Here is an 18,662-nt window from a genome sequence, read left to right as displayed (position 1 = left end):
GGGTGCAATAGTTTCAGGCGGGCAAAAATAAATATGAACCGACCGCCGGAGGAGTCTAACCATAGACGCCTCTGGAGCAGAACAAAAGCCACTATCCGTTTGCGTGACATGCCACAGAAGCCTGCGAACGGTGTGAAAAATGGCGAAACGTGCGAGACCGGCTTTATTCCTCTTGACGTGGTGCCCGCCAGCTCCTGGGGGGGCCACACCAATTCTCCACCCAGCATGGGCAGAACCGCAGGAATATTTCAATTTGCCTGAATCTAAGTGCCCTGGACAATAGATTGAAGAAAAAAAAATAAAAGTCTGGCTGGAGATTTATCTGCATTTGTGTTTGAGGTAGCTTTATGGCGGTAATAAGATCCTGTGAGACGTGCATAGTACAAGGACAGTGTTGTGAATCCTCATCAGTCATGACCATGTAATACAAAAACACATTAAAATGTTTATGGAAACCGTAAAGAGAGGATTTCTTGCCTTCTCGCTGAGCGCCGTGAGATCATTACTGTATGAAGACCGCAGCAGGGTGTGTGTCTGGTCCTGCATTATAGATCAGGTGCATTGAACGCGAATCGATGACCTTCAAGCCCGAGTGTGAGTGTGGAGCGGAGCGGCAGGGCGCGAAGGGATCGATGAAACATGGAGTCCATTAGGAGATCCAGTTGTCTCAATTTGGGGAACGTGGGGAAGAGAGGCAATGGTGGACAAGTATGACAGGCCGACCAAGTCTATGAACAACAAGCCGGGGCAAAGAGGGAATTCAGAAACGTGCGTGATATGTGACTTAGTCGATGAAGAGATGATTTAAACCATGGGGGGGGGGGGGGCACTTACTTAAGGGGGCACAAATAATGTAGCAGTACACTCAACTTAATGAATTAATTAACCAGTAACTAAGTGTTAGTTACATACTGATCCCATGTTCGTTCATCATTAATAAATCATGACGGTTCATGCATTTCATGCAGTTGCTATATTTGCTCATGATTTGTACTTGAGTAGTAACTGAGTTACTAAGTTACTTGAGTCCCCTAAAGTAAAGTGCTACTACCGCAATCAGCTTTATTCTTTGTTTCTCTTAAGATGCGATTCTCTTCCACGTGAAGTCAGATCCAGTACATACTGAAATACCACTAAAAGGCAACCAACCACACTAGCTCTGGGCTAGAAGCGTCCAATTAACACAAATCCAGTCAGTGACCACCTAGTCTCACCCAGCTAGTACTGAGTAGGACCCACTTGTGCCTCCCAGGCCACTCAAGGGTAGACAAGATGAGTATTAAGAAAAGCTTTCAGCAAAGCCACTGTCGAGCTGAGCTGTTATTTTTGCACTTGTTAGCTTTCATGAGGCTGGTCATTCTTCCCGGGCCCTATTAACAAGGTTGCCACCCACTGAACTGCCACTGATTGGATGTTTTCTGTTTATTGCACCGTCCTCTGTAAACTCCAGGCACCGTGGCGGGTGAAAACCGCGGGATGGTGGCTGTTTGTGAGATTCCAGAACCGCTGCGTCTGACACCAGCAATCGCACATTCTGATTGCTTAGAATCATAAGTCTCATCCATTCCACGACGTAGACTAAGAGTAACTGCACTTCTGCACATCATCTTTGTGCTCAATGTGTTCACTGTCAGCCACATGCTTCACTGCAGGCAGTGGCTGGCTGTTTGTGTTCGCAAACAGCTGTACCTAATAATCTGGCCACAGGCTCCAAACCATAAGTCCATTTCACATAGGAGTTCCCAAGTTTCAAGAACTATAAGAAAGAGTAAACAAATAAGTAAGAAATATGTGCAATGGGACTGCAGTACTGCGATGGGCTGGCCCCCCCCATCCTGGGTCGTGCCCTGCCTCGTGCCCATTGCTCCTGCGATAGGCTCCGGACCCCCCGCGACCCAGTAGGATAAGTGGTTTGTAAAATGGATGGATGGATGGAACTGCAGTATAAATTGCCAAATGGACCACAGTATAGAAGAAAAAATATGAAATATGAACATAAGCAAGTCATCAGCTGTTGATTTTTCCGTGTTACAGAAAGTCCCGTTCTTTCATTATCTGATACAGCTTTTCCGTAATGATTATAGTCTGATCAAAGATATAATTGAAAACTGAATATCGGTAGCAGTAAAGCGTGGCTTCTCTCTCTCACACACAAACGGCTCTCTGTCACGTAAGAGAACACACCCCGAACTACTTCCAGTCCTTTGGCAGCTGCACACTTCAGAAAACCGCTTTTCATTAAATCCAGAGGCCGTGCATTCACTTAATTCCTCATACCTGCGAAGGCTGCCGCTCTAGACTGAGCATTAATTAATTACACAAGGCAGCCACTGGAAAAGCAGAGTACAATGGACGACGTCACCGACACACGCTGCCAGACAGAAGCACTCCTCCATTACGGCCACCTGGCCATCTTCAGAAATCTACTGATGCATTTAATTTGTTTTTTTTCCCCCTGATCTGCACAACATTTCACAGAAAATGTGATAAAAAAAAAACCCAGGATGTGTGAATACTCACTTAGCCCTGTATTTTCCTGTAGGAAATATGTACACTATGGTAATATAAGTAAAAATTCAGCAATAGGAGGCTCGGAACGTTCTGTATTCTACAAGTGTTTAATCATGGTACGTGTTATATTTTATATATGGTTACACTACTGGTTGTGCTGCCTGTGATCGGAAGGTTGCTGGTTCAAATCCCTTGGTTGGCCGAGTGATAAATCTGTCTCACCATCCTCTCTCAATTGTACATTGCTTCCGATAATAGCGTCCGCTAAATAAAGCGGAACGCGCGGCTTTCTGAAGCGACGCCGGCTGGGATGCTTCGCACTGACCGGAGTGTGAGCTGTACATGTAGACGAACTTGCTCCACTTGTAGTGCTCGATGATGGCCACCAGGGCGTCCTGCAGCTCGGGCCGTAGCTGGATCACAAACTGGTTGGAGGCCTCGATGGGGAAGCTGGGCGTGATGAAGCAGACGTGCAGCGCCCCGCAGAAGGACATCAGCATGTTCACGGTCCGCCTGTCGTAGAGGCCGATGATGGCGTACACTCCTTTGGAAAACTGCGAACAAACTTAAGACAAAAAAAAAAACCTTGGTAAAGTATAATCATAAGTACAGCACGATAATAAATAAGATGATGATGATAATAATGTAACGAAAATATAGGAAACTGTATCAATATCACCGTCCGTCACCACTCTTCATGAAAAATAAGTGCTTCCCAATCTGGTCCTCGAGGACCCACAGCCGGTCCATGTTTTTGCTCCCCGGCCAGACGGGAGCAAAAATGTGAACTGTCTGGATTGGGAAACACTGATGTAAATAGTGGAGGTCAGCCGGGGACCTTATCCCAGGAAGGACAGGGTACAGAGAGGGACACCATGGATGGCATTCCAGTGCGTCACAGGCCTGACCTTAGGGCCTTCTATACATCAACTGTAAAGGTCAGTGCATCGTTTAAATAACACAAGCGAGTTCTCGGGAATAATAAAAATAAAGTACAAGAATGCAAAAAGAAACAAGCAACGACATCCAGCATCTTCGGTGCAGGAATGAAGGCACAGGTCAGAACTCCCCCCCCCGCATTAGGAAGGCACACTTCGTCCTGCAGCCCAGATCGACCCCCTTGCCTCTGACTGCTCGCACCTGACTGTGGTCGGGTTACACCTACGCGGAGGTGAGTCACTGCGGAGTCAGCTGATGCAGACATCATCTCTCCGATTATGTAAGGAGCTGGGAGGCTGCCGAAAGCCTCGATCCACGCAACGTACCAATACAGGGAAAGAACTAACAGCACATTTCACAGGCGGCTCAGATCTGGCCAGACGAGAAATCCGTGCGGGAGAGATTCCCGCGTCCTTTCAAGCTCATGACACATTGCTCGCAGAAATTAAGTAGCTGATAACAAGGCAGTGATTAGTGTTTGGAATTTTTGACAATGATGAACGAGCTGATATGAGATTTTATGCAATAAACTTTGTCATATTAATGGCAAAATATCATATTAATAAATGCAAATTTTCCGGTAAAAAGCACACACACTTTGTATTATTCCTAAAAGTGACTTAAATTAATTCAGCCCTTTGTTAATAATACAAAAAAAACTGTTATTATGCGATGCATACCCCTAGTGCTCTGTGCTCTATGCAATGTTCACTCAGTAGAGCTTTAAAAACATCAAGGCAGTGATTTTACCTCGTTTTTAAAGTGGATCCCTTTAATAAACTAATTAAAACTGTCGACAAAATCCATAACACGCTATTCTCGCATTACTTCACCCATAAGTGTCTGAAGGTTACGAGACTCACTTGTTCACGTTCCAGTTACAGCTTATAGTCCAAATAATCTAATTATTATTCCGCATCACACATTATATACATATATATAAAAAAAAAACACGCGTTCTTCCGCCGGCCTATTAAATAAGGGCCCCGTGGAATATTAATTTTGCGCATGCGTGGAAGTGGTACTACACCAGCAGGGCGCGTGCAAATGGGCTCCGATGTGTCAGACCACATGGAAGTAGCGGAGACAATAAACATGAAGACAGTAATTGGATTCTGTGCAGGAGTAAGGTGTGTGTGTGGGGGGGGCATCCCGGGAAGAGGAGGTCAATGACTTCATTCAGTGCGATTCGCTGGCCCCCACATCGACAGCTGGGTCTCGGTCATCAACGCCAAGGCTGTTCCGCTCACAGTTAGCGCACGCTAAATACCCAACTCCCTCTCTCCTCAATGCTCTTTTTATTACAGTAAAACCGTAAAGTGATAAGAAATTATACTACCCACACTCAGCATTTGATCCACAGGGCCTGCATATGCATGGAAAATTGACAACAACTTCACTGTGTTTACATAAGTACCACAGTTAAAATGGCTAATGCGGAACAATGAGAAAATAGGATTTGAAAATGTGGGGGTGATGTCACTGCGAAATGTTCAAATTAAGATTGAAATCCTTTTTTCATAACTGGCTTCCTTGCGGCAATGAAGTGTCTGAAATCATTTGTGGTTTTATATCACTATGTTCTATGCCTTGACAGCCTCAAACATTATTGACAGTAAGCTAAAGTTGTTAGCCAGTGTCAGCTAGCCATGTGGACAACAGATGTGCTATAAACTTACCATATTTTGTTAAATTAGTTCAGTTTTAAATTCTTATAATGTGTAAACACTATATGTAGGTCAATGTATAGAATTAGCTTGCTCACTGCCACGGGGGATAATTAAGCTTCACCGCTTTCCATGTAACTAGCATTTTGACCATCTTTTAGCTTGAAATGAAAGGGCCAGACAACAGCCTTAATAGCTGTGCTCTATATAGTCATGAACGCTGGCGAGTCGAGTCCTCAGGAGACACGCGGATGTATGGAGCTGGAATTAAGGTCACTTCCCTGCTTCCACTAAGTTGTAGAACAAAGTGCGGGAAAGTTACGCACAAAAACAAATTAAGGCTTACGCACAGGATAGACCACAGCGGTGTAACTTGGAAGAAAGAAAGAGGCTCTCTGACTCAGATGGGGGGGGGGGGTATCCGGCAAAGGGTCTACGGACAAGCTAAGTGCGACCTTGAAACAGATAAATGGATCATGATCAAGCCTCCATTAATAAGAACCACATAGTGATCGATCATGGTACATCGTCAGAGGGTTATTTTTTACTCATTTCCACCCCAATTCTGACTCAGACCAGCCTGCCCCCCAAAATTTGCCCCGACACCTTGAGCACTGAAGGTAGTTTCTACTCCAACTCAGACCTGCGGCGTTTTTCTTTTATGCTATATGCTACACTAGCCGCCGGTACCTGCCGGAGTACAACTCGCACCGTCCACTACTCCCGAACAGCTCCTGTAGGTGGCGCCAGCCAGAACTTCAGAGAGGCTGCGGAGGGATGCTGGCCAGCTGGAACAGGCAGGAGACACTGGCAAAGACGCCTGGCCCGTTAGTCCTCTTCCCAACCAGCCGGAGAAAGGTTGACCTTTAACTTAATTGTGTGCATAGTTAGCTTTCTTGTTATTGATGTTTGTGTCTGTAATGAGTAAGGGAATAATAATACGATTGTAAACAGGAGATCCTTCATTGAAAAGGTCCTTAAAACACAAAACACTCGGTTGGTCATCGTCAGGGCAGCCTCTGTGCACTAGGCATTGAAATCAGGACTGAAGATCTACTGCTTTAGTCAAGCTTGGCTCAGTCACAGCAGCTCCCCACGATTCGTTATATATCTGTCATATCGCTGACCTTCTCTGGTCCCTGGTTACCTCTGTGCCCGGAAGGAAGATCTCCTCGGGATCTCCACGCCTTCAGAAACAGACCTGTCAGGCGAGTCTGCCACAGTGCTTCTGACGTGCTCAGCTAATAGTAACACGCTGGTCTGGGGTGAGTTCTGGACTGGCGTGAGCACACCTGGGTGTGTTAGGAGGCTGGGCACTTCTCACAATCCCCACCTTTACTGTCAAGTTTGTTTATTGTCCCACAGACCATCTGGAATTTTCCAGAACACATTTACAGTTGCATAACGTTAATTACATAACTGTAATGATGTTCCTAGTGAAATGCTAGTATTACCTGTTAGATGAAGCACTCCAGGGCAACTATGCAACCAAGGGTACAGTGTGTATATATACAAATCCTGAACTGAATATCATAGTAGAATATATAATGGGAATCTGGAGCAATACGCATCAGCGATAATTGGCCCACCCCACCAGTAATTGGTTCACTGAGTTTAAATGAAAAATTAAATAAAATGTCACAACAGACTCTGCAATCCCAAAAGCATCGAACAGAAAGTCATTTTATTCATACTACTGTCGTTAGCCACATGTACGGTAACATGAAGGTTCCTGTCGTTAGCCACATGTACGGTAACATGAAGGTTCCTGTCGTTAGCCACATGTACGGTAACATGAAGGTTCCTGTCGTTAGCCACATGTACGGTAACATGAAGGTTCCTGTCGTTAGCCACATGTACGGTAACATGAAGGTTCCTGTCGTTAGCCACATGTACGGTAACATGAAGGTTCCTGTCGTTAGCTTCATGCACTGTGACATGAAGGTTGCTCTCATTAGCTACACGTACCACAACATGAAGGTTCCTTCACTCAGTGTTAAACGTCACCAGAAGACCGTCAGACTTTGCTCACATTAATCTGCATGCATGAAACATGATGTAGCCAATTAAGTGATACTCAGTGCTGACAGCTAGATAAGATCATGTATGTGTCACCAGCTAATGCAGGGAAAGTGTTTTATATATCAATAATGCGCTTTTAATTGTTACATAATTGGTCACAAAATGCAATAAATAGCCATACCTACCACCTAAAACACTGGGTGCTTTATTCTCATGAGTGCTAATCCGTAAGCACTGGCATTTAAAACACACGCACACATTATATATGTCATTATTCCATATATCATCAGTCATCTTGAGGATCATTTATTCATTACAGGGCTACAATAAAGCTGGAGTGAATCCCAGGAGCCACAGCAGAGGGCACAGCAGAGGGCACAGCAGAGGGCACAGCAGAGGGCACAGCAGAGGGCACCCACTCCGGTATACTAAGGGCAACTTACAAATAGTGATTCATGCCTCTAGACTGTAGAGGACCATCGGTCCACTTTGAGGTCCTAAACGCAAGTAAGGGAAGTGCGCACACACATGCACAGGTGGCAATCAAACACGCCCATGGGAGTTCTACTTACAAAAAAAAAAAAATGTTCTGATGGTAGAACGAAAAATGATTGGTCCAGAGAGAGAACCAATCGGATTGTAAAGGAGGTGGGTCCAGGCAACTACAGGAGGCAGGACCAACAAGTCAGATGTCTTGGTCCCACCTCCTCTGGTTGCTTGGACCCACCTCCGCTACAATCTGATTGGTCCAGAGAGAGAACCAATCCTTTTTTTTTTGTTCTCCCCTCAGAACAATTAGTAGAACTGCCATAAGCACCAAACACGCGACTCAGATGTGAGACCACGGTGCTGAACACTGATCCAATTCAAATTGGAGAAACCCCTTAAAAGCAGCTGGCTAATTCCTCTGAAAGAGGATGCAGGATACATCTTTGCTCCATGTACAGTGTTGCCTGAAATGGCCTTAGTCCCACCACAGTGTTGGTGACAGGGTGGGCAGTGTGAAGTAGCCCCTCGAATGAGCTGGTTTCTTCCTGCATGGTGGGCACATGGAAGCACGTAGGAACCCCGGGAAACACGACTTACATGCAGAGTGTCACCTCCGCGCGTTTAAGCAGCTGCGTGACTCCGAGCTCCGCAAACCACAGCGACCGGCACTTAAGTTTAATGTCAAGAGTATTCAGGCATAGGGCTAAGGGTCTTACAAAGGCCAAAGTGTTAAAAGACGCAGCGTGCAGAGATGAATAGATACGGGCAAATTGTTCCAACATAAAGAGACAGATTGACTTGTGCAGGTCGGTTCTGCACGTACGCAGCGACATATATGAGCAGCATCTTCATGGTTTACTTCCCACATGAAACCTTAATCATCCTTAAACCCAGCACAAGATCAAAATTGGCTGAAGAAGATCGCCGAAATATGCAAATACGCAAGTGCAGTTCTACAACTATGTGGAAACGTCTGGCATGGAGACGGAACATACGGCAGAGTGTAAATAAGGGAAAATGATCCTGAAGTCGACTAATTTCGCAAACCCTGAAGGTAAACGGTGTTAAGCAGATTTCAGATACACCCTGAGCACTCGAGATGCGGGCTGGCCTTATTATCCGACAAGTGATATCCAATGCCGTCTGCTCCCTCCCAACATTACTTTGCTTCTTCTCCAAAAAAGGTGTGTCAGCAGGTCACATGGCTCGCAGTTTAACCAATCAGCTTGAAGCATGGAGTCTGCTGACCACCAGTGTCAGGCGAGCCAGAGTGTGTTGTGAATTGCAACATCAGCTCCAGACAAGTGCCCCCTCCCCCCCCCCAATGCTATTGACAGAAACACTGCTGCCCACCCAACACATCCAGATGCCCACCCTAGGATCGTAACATCACTGGCGCCCCCCTGTGGAAATCTCAGGCCCACCCGTCGGATCGTTCTGGCACCGATGCCAGCCTACCCATTATTCATCCCTCCCCAGCCCATATCAGACCAAACGCTCTTCTCTATAACGCACCCCCTCCCCTCGGGTGCTGTTCTCATTCTAGGTGGCAAGTCGTCGAAAGATAATGAGATACTGTCACATATCATCGGTGCCGAACTGCCCTGAACAAGCCGGACCCCCCCCCCCCCCCCCCACGCCGTGGCGTCCGGCCCAATGACATAAGCAGCGTTTGACATCCCGAGTGCTTAAGGTACAACAGCCGGTCCCCTGCGGTGCTGCCTGGCGAGCTGCACCGGAAGGTCTCAGGAGTGGCTGTTCTGGGGTTTTCTATCGATGTCTTACACCTGGGGGCTTTTGGTCACCCCCCCCGTTCTATAGACGGCTCTGGGTTTTTGGAAACCGTGAGCAAATGTTAGACACTAGGAGATCTGAACAGCCTTTGGAATGACAAATAAAACAGTGTTTATCTCTCGCTCCTGTGTCACTGAGACGGAATGGGGGGGGCACCTCTGGAGGCCGCCGTGGGGCGGGCGGGCGGGAGGACTGGCGCATAACTCGAAAACCCCCGCTCTGGCTACTCGCTGGCTAATATCAGAGTATGCCTCACATCCAATAAAACCATTATCCCCACCCCCCCGTCTGGTGTACCATCCACATTGGCTCAGGCGCAGGTGCTGTAGAAATTTAGTGCCGCGTAAGAACGCTCTCTGGAGGAGGAGAGAGACAGCGGAACGGGCGGAATAATGTGTAATTACACAGCCGCGGCACCATTACTGGCCAAGAATCAGAGCCGGATAAATGATCACGTCTGTGATAATGGACTTTTAGGGTAGGAGTGCTAAAATTCATGCAAAAGACTAGCATATTTTACCTGCCGTTCCCAGAAATGGTTCCCCGCTCTAAGAGTGAAGTTTACTAATTCATATGCAAGCTATAATGCACGGGAAGATGTTAGGTGCTTTGCGATAACTATACTTGGAAATGAAAAAGAATATATGGATGGATGAGTGGATAAACCACACAGGATAAAATGTTCATTTAAAGCAAAGCTGGAGAGATTTGAGAGCCTGTCCTGAATATTTTCTCTTAATCTGCCTTCTCTGTCATTCCACCGTGTGAAATAGGCAATCATGAAAGCAAGCTACTCAGAAAAACCAGCGATAGACACAATAGGCCTGTCTCCAAATCACACCACAGTCAACCTTCGACTTGCGTTCCTTCCAGCAATGTCCGATTACGACCCATAAGAGCCATAATGAAATTCATCGTGTCCAAAGCAGACATAATGGACGTTAGTGTACACATTTCATCATTCGTGTGTCCAAACAACCAAAACAAACAATTGTGTTGTAACTATAGAGGTTTTATACAGTATATCTGACCTCTCCCATATCAGGACTGACATACGTCCACTTGATTTACATTCTCACTTCCCGGATCAAACCCAGACATAAGCCTGTATCTCGATTAAAGTCTAATTCACAAGTATTTAAACCCATCATCAAATATTAATATTACCCCAAGGATTGCTTTACAATATTTGTAATAAAACATATTTTTCTTCCTCTGTTACTACCATTATTATGAGCCCTTCAACATACTCTTAACAAACATTTATTCAATATGTCTTTAAGTGTTAATTGGTAATTTGGGCCTCAATTAGGTAATTACCGCATTTATTAATAACTGCGACAGGGAACTCTAACTGAATCATGAATGTACCTTCGCATCATTACCGTTTAATGTGGTTTTCCGTCCCGTGGAGGGTGTTCCTTCCTGGGGCCTTTGTCAGAGTGTCAACATCTACGAAGGAGTTTGAAGCCTTCAGAAGGTTCCGATGAAAGGTGACTTTAACCCCTCAGCATTAACAGCCCCCCTGCTGTACACGTCTTTAACATGGCGACCGGGAAATGTAACAATGTAACCGTGATTAGCCAGGCATTACTAATCAACCTCACACCAAACACAACCATGATGAATTGATCACGCGGAAATCAGGCGCGATGTCGGTGCTCAGTGATGCATGAGGCCCAGCAGGACAGAACTTCTACTCATAGAACAAATATTTAAAATGACTTGTCGTGCAACATGGAACTAAAACTGCTACAATAATCCTCGAGTCGGTTTTATTACTATTAAAATTTGCTCTAGTTATCTGAAACAGGTTGAGTTATCAATTTAAACCAGTTGACTAAATATTTCTCCAGAAAAATATGGGCAGAGTGTCCCAGGTAAAATGAGCCTAGATGGAATCCTGAATGATGAAATGATTCAAAAACAGTAAATGAAATTAAAAAAAAAATACAGGAAACACTTAACCGGATGTATTACGGTGGGCTCATTAAGACCGCAAGAAAATCACTAGAACTCATTATCCAAAGTTCTCAAAACAATTTTCTCAGCGTTCCAGCATGTTGGTAAAAGGTTGCATTGCCATAATGAGACGACCCACCCACGGTAATTTTGAAAATGACAGCAAATATTTTTCTCAATTTTTATATTCATTCATGGGAAACAAAATTGACCTCGGAAAAAAAAAAAAACACGCAATCAACTACATTTTAAAAAATATTTTAAAAAATAAATATTACAGCATATACACTTTGGTAACTTTCCCCTGCTTTGGACGCCCAGCCTTGGAAGTTGTCCTGGGGCATGCAAAGACCCTGGAAGATCATCAGAGACTCCGGACAGCAATGCTGGCTGCTCGCTGAGCCCGGAATCGTGATTTTCCACTCACAATGGTCAGTGCCAAACTTACTTAAATGCACTTCTGCACAAGCCCCTATAACTTTTTTTTTACAGAATTAAATGAGATTCTAAAACTCTGGTGCAACTAAAATATCCGTAACACCAGCCATAAAACAGCAAATAAAAAATTAATCGTCTGATGAACCAGCGCAGTAGTGATCATGCCAACAGACACCAGTTCAACAGATCTGTCACAGAATACGTTGAATAATGCAAGTCACAGAGAAGACAGCACATTTGAAAGATGACGGATGAGGCATCAATCCATTTCTTTTGGACGTCCTGATATGTGACGATTTCATAACGTCTTACTTCTTGGCCGCATAAGGACAGAACGAAAGGCCTGTCACTGTCGAGAGTACATCAGGGAACAGCTCGTCTTAAAAACGTTCGTTTACATGCTCTTTGAACACGGACTCCATACATGTGAGAATGCTTTTCCCTCCGACAACCGAAGCCGCTGGAATGAACAGAGCTGCCAAGAGACAATCACCGAACCAGAACTCATTATATATTTTCATAGAAACTTTGTTATTATTGCCGCTGATTATTCTGCGTTAGGCTGGTAAGTTTCTTAGGGTGATGTGACCTCATTGTCAGAAAGTGTAAACAATTCAGAAGCAGACAAGCACAAAAATAACCAGCTTTCTTGAGTGAATCCTGTCTGCAGTTCCTTCACGGGGTCTCCTGGTCGAGCTGTGTTGTAATAATTCTAAGCACAACTGGTCTCTAGCCTTGCAAGGGTCTGAACTGGGCACTCTGCTTTACACTGCAAAGTTACACTGGCATGAAACATTACAAATTCCGTACTGTTCTTAGCACACAACTGAGCAGATGTGTCACTGACCCTCTTTGCTACGTGTTCTTACACTGAATTAGGCTTGGGAGGTATTAAAATATATACCACAGTGTTTTGGGTATATCGCAGTATTTTGGGCATATTACTGGAATGATGTTTTTGAAAACACCATCAAAACACTGCATACAGTGGTATAATGTCTGGACAGTACGAAAAATTAAGTAACACCCAAGCCTACACAGAATGCGGACACCAGGACACTGAAATTCAAGCCAGATGTGGTTATGGAAAGAGACCCGTGTAAGTGTGTCATAGGTAGCCCTTGAATAGGCTTGCCGTGTAACAACATTCACAGATGTATTTCGGGCTAAATGCAAATCCCAATCTGCTGTCTAGCACCAAGGTTACAGGTAGCATAGAGAAACGAATACGTCCTGCACCAAGTCGCGCCTCGCTCCCGCCATCCTTGGCTGTCGCCGTTTTAGCATTTCGGCTAACTTGGCGTAACCTTCGGTGTGAGTGCTCCAGAGCAGCTGCTCGAACCTCAAGCCGTTCGATTCCACTGCACAATTATTCACGTTCATTTCCCATTCATATGCCTTTGCCAGCATGCTTATAAAAGCATTAAGTACTCGACTAATTACACCACACCCTACCCCCTACTAATAACATCCAAGTAATACAGATGTATAGAAATTCCAAATCTGACAGAGCAGACACAGACTGTAAGGAGCCCAGAGAAATTGGACGGCATTGAATTTATTTGACTTTCTTTTTTTTCTTTTTTTTTAATTTAATCACCCTCATTGGAAGATTATGGTAATGTAATTTTTCTTCACTGGGGGCATTGTCACTGATATCTTCATTTACATAAGGGCTCCAACACAGCCCTCTTTAGCAGCTAATGGTGCCAGGAAATAAAGTTTAAAAAAAAGACTCTATAATCTACAAACACGATCTGTAATACAAACTGTCCCCCCAATCCCGACACAGTGGCGACCAAATGCACATTCCCGAAATCTCGACCCATAGATTAATCATTAATCAGTACCTACAGTACATCTTTAGTCGACATAACAAACGTTTTTTTACATGTATTGAGCAGAGAATTTTATCCAAAGGGACATCGAGTTGAAAGAACAGGGTCAGTCAGTCCCAGGAACTGATAGAGTTAAGGGTCTTGCTCAAGGGCCCAACTAGGTACCCTAGGATTCAAACCAATGACCTTCTGGTCATGGGCAGAAAGTCCTAACCCAACGAGCCACATAGATTGCCATTAAACACATTTCTGTACTTCTGGTCAAAGTGTCAGATAGAATATATTCTATCAATTCTATCTAGCTGATCACAACATGAATTACCCTGCTTATTTAAATATACAACTATCTTTTAGGTTTACATACAGCTTTAAGTATGCTAGTGCACAGCTTAGCTCTCAGTGGCGTAAGCGAAGATCTCTTTCCTGCATCTTCTGCAAGTCGTGAAGCCATACTTCTGCACCAGCTGACACCACACAGGCGGACGGGAAATATTTTTCTGCCGTACACGAAACTCAAACGCCTGTCATGGCTTCTTCTTGATGACAATAAAGACTCTGAAGGACTTGAGACGGGATCCTTGTCATTCAACGCATATGGAGGTATTCCTTAATACACTCAACTCAAAAAGCATGGCCATCACTGACTGATAGCACCTTGAACTCTATGGTCATTAAATGCAATGGGTTTGGCGGAGAACCAGTCAGGTGTAAAAAGAAGGGCTTTCTTGTCATGATGGGGGTGTCAAGCCAGTACAGTTACTGCCGCTTTGGGGGATATTATTTACTTCACGCCTCTGGATTTGTAGACGTGAAGACCTCCAGTCTACTGACTCGATATCAGAGCTGCGCACAGACAAGGCCGGTGTCCAGGACAGTGACGCAGTGCTGTGTCACACTCGGACTTGCAGTAATTCATTTTCATCTCTCCGCTGCCCTTTAACGGCCCAGCGGCCAGGACCACAGTGAGATATGCGTCTCACACATGATCCAGACAAAGAGAGAGTTGTGGCTCTAAGAATAGCAAAGGCACAGCCGGTTAGATCAGGCCGGGTACCAGGTGTGGGATGATCCCTGGAGTAAAGGTGAGGCCTGAACTACGGCATAGAACCCACCTCCAACCCTAACCCTACGGCATCACTGAGAATCCTCTAAAGCAACATTACACCAAGAGACCCCAAGACACCATCATACACCAACCCGACCATCTTCATGCGTCTTGACCCCGATCATACAATGGGAAGACCTTCCAGAACTTCAGAGTTCCACCACACCGATGTACCACATGAGTAGGTACCACAGACACTCAATACAGCGCGAATAAGCATCAGCTTCCCTGGTTCTATCCACCGCTGCCGTAATTACTGTGCAGGTCCAATGCCTCTCTGCTTATTTGAATGTGTGTACATTACCCACTTACAGCCAGTAACTAATGCTTCGTGGTTTGCTAAGCACTAGTGTTTAAGAGTTTCTTGCCTGGCACGAGCATACGGCTAATCAGTACACGTCCTATCAGTTAGCGGCTGAGGGACTTCCTGTCAGTGGTTAAATCACATTAACAGATGACACATCCGCTTTAGCACAGTCATCTAATGCATGAATATCACGGATATTATTATGAGATTTTCTTTCGATCGCTTAAAGCCCCGTTTGACTGAACGCCATTAAGCCAGATCTGCACACAGGGAAGTCCATTTGCAGACAGACAACCCAACGAGGACGCGGTCACACACGCACAATTCCCCGTGGTGATCTCAGCAATGAACTGTGATGACATCCCATAAACATGTCATTCTTTTCAGCAGAGCAAATTAAACATCCAAGTTACACTCGTCTTCTCAATTTAAAAGCAAATCAGTATCATTTGCGATTGGCCGGCGTTACCAATATCAAAGGCTCATGAGGTATATTTAACCAAATACTTGCAGTATTTCTATACAAGTTCATTTTAAATATGTATAAAAGGCTTTTATTAAAAGCACATTTTTAAAAAACAGCCGATAAGCGCGAATGGATGATTCCTTTATCTGTTTTCCCCCAAAATAAACAAGGAATAAATCAAGATGAATCATGAAGTGGGTGATACAGGAACTGAAATGAGAAATCTTGCATGGCTCTGTGGTACGATCGACTGAAAATCGCGGTTTACAAACTATTAAGTGTTAAATGCGAGTCCGGCGCCGCACTTAACGGGAAAGGAGCACAGAATGTACATCCGCGCGTCTCCATCGTAAATACAGCCCGATTGTGTCACAGTCGGGTATTACAGGACATATATTTTAATTTGCTCTTACTCTCCTACTGATATACATCACGAAAACACGATCCACGGCCATTCCTAACCCTATTATCCAGAGAGATTCAGGGAAAAATAGGGAAATCAACAGTTTTACACAACGGCGTAGTCAGCAGCAAAGGGGACTCATACTTTTGACACTAAGGTGCTCTGATCGTAACAGATCAGATCAGAAATCTTTCCGTACAGAAAGCACTGACTGGAAAATGATTAGACAAAAGACTGACTAGAACAACACGTATAAAATAGGTCAGTACAAACATTAATAATTAAAATATTAATGTGGAGAAAATAAGCCGACTACACAAGTTAAACTTACAGAGATCACTTCTACAAGAAAGTACACATCACAATATCCTAGGCCTGCATGATAAAATTACAGTTTGGAGTCTCGGCTCTTCCTCACTTCACAGGTAACGCAACAGATTATAATAAGTGACATTTCGGAAATGTTTCGGCGAGCGGTCGACGCGCCTCCCATCATAAAATGTCCAGACTGAAATAAAAATAAAATAAGCGAAATAACATTAAACAAACATTATGCGTACTTACAAGCATATGTCATTTCGAAGCTGTCGGAGATATTGACCATATCCACGTGAGGTACCAGTTTAGGTATATCCTGGTGGTGCAAGAGCGCAAAACGAAAAACCTCATATTCGTGTGAGCCGCTGGGAAAAAATCCCCCTGTGTGGGAAAACAAAAAACAAATCCACCATTACACAAACACGACTACACACTCCACAAAGAAACAGCCATTAATCAGCACTAACAAACGCAGGGATCCATTAAGCGTCCAAATCATTCCAACTTCCTTACACGTGCATATCTCCATGCAATTCGATAACACACTTCAGAATTAACGCACTTCCAGCATCTCGTCTTCGCAATATTCGTTTTACTCACCTATATTTATATTACTTGGGAAACTTGAACCGAGACACACCCCAAGAAAACTGATGCAGAGCACGGCAAAGCTTTGCTGCATGATTCCTCTACCATCAGCAAAGAAAAAAGGAGCCGAATTGCAATCATAGATCTGCTGGTGGATTGCGTCTCTCTGCGATCGCCCCGCTGAGAGCGTCCCCCGAACAGCAAGAGACACACTGGAGCGCTCCTTCCTCTCCCTCACAGCGCTATCTTTAGCTGTTAAAGAGCCGTGACTGCAAGCCCTACCTACACTCCCCAGAGAGACGGGCAGACAACGAGGGACCTGGCAAATATGCTATTACTACCGTGTCACAGATTGAAGCGTGATCTTTCTATCAAGAGACTGCTGGAAGTCAGCAGACTTTGCGGGAGATGGTTCCAGATGGATACGCCACGCACCGTAAAATAAGACTTAAGTCGGTCTGTTCAATGCTCGAAACTTTTCCACTGGACGGAAAAAAATCTAATTAAAAGTGCACACGTCGAAATTGCAAATATAGGTGAAAATGCAAAAGTACAAATTTCTGTACTAATCCTAAAAACTTGCTTCAGCGTGGACGATTAGTATAGAAGATGAACAAATCTGTTAAAATCTGTTGTAACGGTTGTATAAATATCATTCATTCTAATCTTTCTGTTACTTTCTTCCATTTTTTTAAATATCTTTATGCATCTCATCGCTCGTAAGAGATTATCCTTTCATTGTGGCGCAGACCGTGTCTTTCTTTAAGTTCCCTTCGCGTCCTGAATAAACGACAGCGCTGCGTCTAAGGAGATCACAGGGACTGAATGACTACGACTGAAGCATGTATACTTTATACGAACGGAGACCGAATCAGAGGCAGCGCCTTAATATAGCACACTGACGAATCCTTTCCGTTACAAGGGGAGGATTTGCCTGATGTGAATGAAATCCCCTAACTGAAGGCTCCGGCTTCCCCTCTATCAGTCTGTTTCATGTTGTTTGAGAAGCGATGCCTTTGGATTTCTGGCACTAATAAAAATGCAGATGCTTGTGTGATTGCGGCGGAGACCTACTGTAGGCTAGTCAAGTTTGCGCGAAACGCTATGGGCACAAAAGTAATGGCTACAAGCTACATTCGCTATAAAGATTTCTTAGAATTAGTAACTCAGACTGCTGTCTTATGTATATTTAAATCACCAAAAAAAATCATTCCATTGCATGTTTGTGTCCATTCAACTTTCAGCCGTTGACACACACATACACACGCACACACATACATACATATGTATGTATAAGTGCAAAATGCAGGTGTTTAGGTTTGTGTGTGTTGCATGTGTGTTGCATGTGTACACAGGGACGGATTACGGACCGGGCCAGCGGGGCCGCTGCCCAGGGGCCCTTGGGGTGCAGGGGGCCCGTGGGGCCCCTAGCCCAAAACAATTTGCAACGCTTATCAACAATGTATTTTCGTTTGTCTATTTTAGAGGGCCTACATTCTTTGATCCTCTGCCTACAAGGGCCCCTGACCCTCTAGGGAGGGCGTTTGGCTGCCAAGGGCCCTTGAATTGTGGTGGCTGTGGTGGTGGTGCTGGTGGTGGGGGGGGGGGAGGGGGGCCCTCGTGAACGTTTTGCCCAGGGGCCACACAACCCATAATCCGTCCCTGTGTGTACATATGTATGTACAACCATCTGAGCACATCTTGCAAATGGCATAGCAATGACCTAAGACATATTTTTTGTGCGCCCGCGAGTCTGAAATATATCTGCTAAGCAAAGAGCATTTCTAATACGGATGCCGGTTCTCACACCTTATG

At 44.7% G+C, this 18,662-nt stretch overlaps 1 protein-coding gene across 5 annotated transcripts in view; it reads right to left on the bottom strand.

The window, feature by feature from the left end:
- Nucleotides 1-17,685, bottom strand: part of LOC125719920 (glutamate receptor 1-like) — a 71,602-nt gene extending 53,917 nt beyond the window's left edge. For 4 of the 5 annotated variants that reach the window (XR_007385245.1, XR_007385246.1, XM_048994811.1 and 1 more), the window contains exons 1-3: nt 16,860-17,684; nt 16,506-16,640; nt 2,837-3,076 (exon numbers count right to left, since the gene is read on the bottom strand). Coding sequence is in view for 3 of the 5 variants with exons in the window: in XM_048994811.1 (XP_048850768.1) it covers nt 2,837-3,076; nt 16,506-16,640; nt 16,860-16,941 (457 nt within the window). In the remaining 2 variants the exon portion in view is untranslated. Of the gene's footprint in view, nt 1-2,836; nt 3,077-16,505; nt 16,641-16,859 lie in introns of all 5 variants that reach the window. The other variant, XM_048994813.1, reaches the window with a different exon arrangement.
- Nucleotides 17,686-18,662: the final 977 nt, after the last annotated feature.

The sequence above is a fragment of the Brienomyrus brachyistius genome, chromosome 24 (assembly GCF_023856365.1).
Source record: "Brienomyrus brachyistius isolate T26 chromosome 24, BBRACH_0.4, whole genome shotgun sequence".
In the NCBI taxonomy this organism is placed as follows: domain Eukaryota; kingdom Metazoa; phylum Chordata; class Actinopteri; order Osteoglossiformes; family Mormyridae; genus Brienomyrus; species Brienomyrus brachyistius.
Note: the sequence above shows the minus strand (reverse complement) of the source record. Positions and strands in the feature narration are given on the sequence as shown.